This window comes from Sceloporus undulatus, chromosome 10, assembly GCF_019175285.1.
Source record: "Sceloporus undulatus isolate JIND9_A2432 ecotype Alabama chromosome 10, SceUnd_v1.1, whole genome shotgun sequence".
Lineage (NCBI taxonomy): Eukaryota > Metazoa > Chordata > Lepidosauria > Squamata > Phrynosomatidae > Sceloporus > Sceloporus undulatus.
Genome location: NC_056531.1, coordinates 6651285 through 6656582, shown reverse-complemented (window position 1 = coordinate 6656582; position 5298 = coordinate 6651285). Strand labels below are relative to the sequence as shown.

General features: G+C 41.6%; 1 protein-coding gene across 15 annotated transcripts in view; it reads left to right on the top strand.

Moving 5' to 3' along the window:
• RIMBP2 (RIMS binding protein 2) overlaps window positions 1–5298 on the top strand; it is a 197242-nt gene that overhangs the window by 106664 nt on the left and 85280 nt on the right. For 7 of the 15 annotated variants that reach the window (XM_042441759.1, XM_042441751.1, XM_042441758.1 and 4 more), the window contains one exon: window positions 1045–1065. The exons of 7 other annotated variants lie outside the window; for them this stretch is intronic. In XM_042441759.1, the coding sequence (XP_042297693.1) occupies window positions 1045–1065 (21 nt within the window). Of the gene's footprint in view, window positions 1–1044; window positions 1066–2063; window positions 2150–5298 lie in introns of those variants that run through there. One more of the 15 variants, XM_042441754.1, reaches the window with a different exon arrangement.

Here is a 5298-nt window from a genome sequence, read left to right as displayed (position 1 = left end):
AGCTTTGGCCCAGCTTTCTAGTCTATTCGGGTCATTTTGAATTTTGATCCTGTCCTCTGGGGTATTAGCTACTCCCTCTAATCTTCATATTTGATAAGTATGCCCCCAATTTTGCCTCCAAGTCATTGATAAAGATGTTGAATAGCACTAGGCCCAGGACAGAGCCCTGTGGGACTCCACTGGTCACTTCTCTCCAGGATGAAAAGGAGCCATTGTTGAGCACCCTTTGGGTTCGGTCAGTCCCTTTCTCAGCAAGGATTTACAAATCTATGGACTTTTGCTCTCTGCAGGTGCATGCTCTTTTTGTCAGTGTGGTTATGTTTCATTCGATCTAAAATGCCTCAGCTGGAATTATGCAACTTCAGGATCATTCTAGAGGCATGGTTAGGGGAGAAAATAACCATTCTTACTGGTTAGTAAGCCATGTCAACCTTTCATTCTGAAGACACAACAGTACAAATGGCATTTGTATTAAGATGTAGCATCATTTTAACTGAGGCGTTATAGGTAATCATGATAACCTACCTTGAAGCTGCTCTGTTCCAGTCAGAGAGGTATTTCTAGGCAAGAATAGAGATAAGAGATGCTGTTGCACCTATTTTTAACAGGTAGTGCCCTGCTCAGAACGTTTTGGTTTTTCCTGCTTGTACCTCCTTTCTCCAAGCTATCTGAAATTCACTGGAAATTTTCTTGATTAAATTTATGGGCTGGTGCTAATTGCTTGAAGGATATGGATACCTGAAATAAATAATCTCCAACCCTCTTACCGAACTATACATATCAGGGTTCTTTGGTTAACAAGCCATGGTAATTAAAGTGGATCTGAAAAATGTTTTGAAATGTAGCACAGATATGCTAAATACATGTATTGGTTTGAAATGTGCAGAGAGAGAGAGAGAGAGATTGAGATATTGTGTGTGTGAGAGAAATATTTTATAATGTGTTCTGCTTTTTTGGTTTTTTGGTTTAAAAAAACTTTCTTTTATTCCACATCCTTTTTCTTGTGTCTTTGTTTGTATGTATTTTGCTTTGCTCTACATCCAGACCACCTTGGACAGCATGCAGGTATTTCAGATGAGAAAAAAAATTCCCTCTTTCCTCATTCCCACAACAGTTACCAATGCCAAATAATTGTAGCTTACCTTTACATGAAATGCACAAAGTTGAACCATTGTTATGAAAGCATGCTTCGCCTCTGATAGTGATACCACTGGGTGGGGAAGGGGAATCAATTTTCAATAAACAATAACATAAACTGAGAATAAAGCAAAGCCAATGGCATAATGTATCTCTCAAACAAAAAACATTAGTGCAAAGAATGAGATTCACTAATAGTAAACTCTTTTAGACCTACATTTTGATGATGACTACCCATCTTATGAGCATGCCTAGCAAGAATGGTTCAGAACTTTCATGCAAAGTGGTAACTTTCAGTTTGTGTGTGGATTTTGTCTGAATTCAGATTACTTGGCTAGCTGTCAGGTTGATTCATGGTTGGCACTCTTCAACTGTCCCAGTGGTAGGAAATTTGAAGGGCAATTGCATACTTTAGGAGTGGTAGATTTTTGACTTTCCAGAACTTTTGAATTTTGGCTTTTTGAAGTCTCAGGATTAAAAGGGTCAAAACATGGAAGTCCTACTTTTGTAATATGTGTTACAAGTTGAGCGTTGAGTAGTGGACAAGTCCTCCAACAGAAGATAATATGTTCCCGATAGAAAATGTATACATTGGCCTCATTCCCACTTACAAATAAGTTAGTTTGCAATCCAAATCAATGGATCGATTCAAGAGTGGAGCGTGGTTCACACTGCATTTGTCCCGATTGCATTTCATTTACAGTTACATCTACATATAACTGGGAAGTTAAAAATCACCCCATTATGTTGTGATTAAACTGCAGGCAAGCTCTAGCCAGAAAAAAGCTACTTGGCCAACAACCCAAAATAACCAAATTTCCTCTTTGATTTTTGAGAGTCAGAGGCAACCTCATGATGATTGTTGAGAATAATCCTCCCACTTTCTCTCTCTGTCTGTTGTCAGAAAGAAGATATCCACATAGCACTTTTTTAAAAGCCAAAATAGTTATGCACCCTCCATTGGAAACTAGAGAAACTCTATGTGCCATTTTCTGTTCAGTGAGAGAATAAGGTTGGTAAATCTTCCTACCATTCTCCCTTTGCATTTAAGCTACCAGAAATTCAAGGAGAGGAGGTCTTTAACTTAGTGGCTGACATGCATGCAGGTGGTCATAGTTTCAGAGCCTGGCATCTCCAGTTATGAAAGGATCATAGAATCATAGAGTTGGAAGAGACCACAAGGGCCATCCAGTCCAATCCCTGCCATGCAGGAAATCACAATCAAAGCATCCCCGACAGATGGCCATCCAGCTTCTGTTTAAAGAACTCCAAAGAAGGAGACTCCACCACACTCCGAGGAAGTGTGTTCCACTGTCGAACAGCTTTACTGTCAGGACGTTCCTCCTCATGTTGAGGTGGAATCTCTTTTCCTATAGTTTGCATCCATTGTTCTGAATCCTAGTCTCTGGAGCAACAGAAAACAAGCTAGCTCCCTCCTCGATATGACATCCCTTCAGATATTTAAACAGGGCTATCAGATCACCTTTTAACCTTCTCTTCTCCAGGCTAAACATCCCCAGCTCCCTAAGTCGTTCTTCATAGGGCATGGTTTCCAGACCTCTCACCATTTTAGTCGCTCTCCTTTGGACATGCTCCAATTTCTCAACATCCTTTTTTAATTGTGGTGCCCAGAACTGGACACAATATTCCAGGTGGGGTCTGACCAAAGCAGAATAGAGTGGGACTATTGCTTCCCTTGATCTAGAACTATACTTTTATTGATGCAGCCTAAAATTGCATTGGCTTTTTTAGCTGCTGCATCGCACTGTTCACTCATGTTCAATTTGCGGTCTACTTGAACTCCTAGATCCCTTTCACATGTAGTCTCCTTAAGTCAGGTGTCCCCCATCCTATATCTGTGCATTTTTTTCCACCCTAAGTGCAGTACCTTACATTTTTCTGTGTTGAAGTTCATTTTGTTAGCTTTGGCCCAGCTTTCTAGTCTCTTCAGGTCATTTTGAATTTTGATATCATGGGAACCAGATGATGAGAGATGTCACTCTTGGAGACCCCAAGGGGCCACCATGTCTAGTAAGAAAACAAGAGATGCCCCAGTGGATAATAAAGGCCTGCATTCTATTACCTCAGTGGCTGGCCAGTTGCCTGTGGAAAATCCACAAGCAGGAGAATTGCTTGGAAAAGTTGCCTCAAACTACAACTTTCAGAATTTCCCCAGCCAGTATGGAGTATTCAGAGAGTAGTTGTCTAAAAGATAACTTTTCCAAGGTCTGACCAACCCATGAGTTCAACAGTATCCCCCTGTTTGTGTTTTCTAACAATTGGTACTCAGAGGCATAAAAACATTAAAAATATTCTGCTGGATCAGACCAAAGTCTTGTCTGGTCCCCCATTTTGTTCCTCTGGTGGCCAAAGAGAAGCCTATGGGAAGCTCCCAGGACATGAGTGCAATAGAGCCCTTCCACTCACATTCTTCTGCAAATGATACACAGCATGCTGCCTTTGGGAATAAACATCCACAGTGACTTGTAGCTATCAATATTCTTATTCTCCATGAATTTGCCCAAGGAGATAGTGCTGAGTTACTTGGGGGATGTGGGACAAGAAGACATGAGAAAATTTGGCACAAATTTTTTAGACCTGCATCACATAGAAGCCTATGCTGGGGATAGTCTTAATTCAGATGATCCTCCCAGAAAGTTACTCCTTTATATGTCTGCATTTGCAATGTGATTGCCCTAGGGTAAATGTTTTGTCCAGTTGTAGATCTATCTGGACGGGCAGCCTGTGTTTTGATCTCTATCTATCCACCTGTCAACCATGTTGAATGTGCAGCATGTGCCTAGTTTTGCATGAAGTCCCAGCAAAGAACGGGGAACCTCTCTGCTAGAAATGATACCTCAAACAGCAGTAGGAAAATGAAGCCAATGGCCTCTGCATAGCTTTTTTCATATCACAAGTGCAGTCTAGAAACATATTGGCTGTTATATATAAAATTACTATTTTGCTCCTAGTTCTTCAAGTAATGACATAGATTACTGGTTCTCAACCTTCCTAATGCCATGACCCTTTGATACAGTTCCTCATGTTGTGGTGACCCCCAACCATAAAATGGCGGTGTCTCGGTTCCTAAAACCATCGGAAATATGTGTTTTCCAATGGTCTTAGGCAACCCCCTATGAAAAGGTCGTTCGACCCCCAAAGGGGTCAAGACCCACAGGTTGAGAAGCACTGACATAAATGATGCTCCATGAGCCATTGCAGAATATGGGGCATCATATTTATGCCATATCTGAGCTGCAACGGCAGCTGGTTCTATTATTGTGTGAGTAGCACAAATGGAACTTAGAAGCTTCCCTTTTTGCTACCTTTCCCAGATGTCATTCCGAGGCATAGATGTAATGGGGCATAGAAGAAGGAGTATTTTGGAAATTAAGGGCTCTTTCCACCTGCCACAGCTGGAATGGTCAAGAACAACAAATCATCCCCCCGCCCAACATGCCTTCCTAAAGCCAGCTACATTATTTTGGCAGATGAGGCAGAAAATCCCACAAGCACTTCTCTCCATCTGTGAAAGTAAAAATACAACAATGACAAAATCATTAATTAACCATTTACTGCCATAATGCCCCAGGCCTAAGGAAACCACCTCACTCTGCCTTGTGGTATGACCAACCCTGTCCCAGAACCATTGGAGCCATCCTGAGATGCTGTGGAACATGAGAGAGAAGGTCTGAATGGTTCACCCCTTTTCCTACTTACATGGGTGAGGGAGAATGAGGATTAGCACACTAGCTCCATCCCATGTATTTCCATCCCGTTCATCTTCCATGAGTCGGAAGAGGACAAAATTGTCCTTTTGGGAGCAGGCTCTGCTTTCCCATGGTGCTATCCTGAGCATTTTGGAATCTCGGAAATTCAATTTGTAAAGTTCCCATGGAAAGTAGAACCCTCTCCAGATAATTGTCATCCACTTGTGGAGGATGGAGAGTAAGTCAAAATTAGTGTGCCTGTTCTCCTTTTCTTCATTGTGTGAGTTTAGAAAGCCTGAACTAGGTTAAGATCTTAAGCCAAAAGTCTTGCCAACCCAGGACAAGCAGCCCCCCTGTGACTTTGCTAGCTGGTATCATCATCATCATCATCATCATCATCATCATCATCATCATCATCATCATCATCATCATCATCATCATCATCTTACCC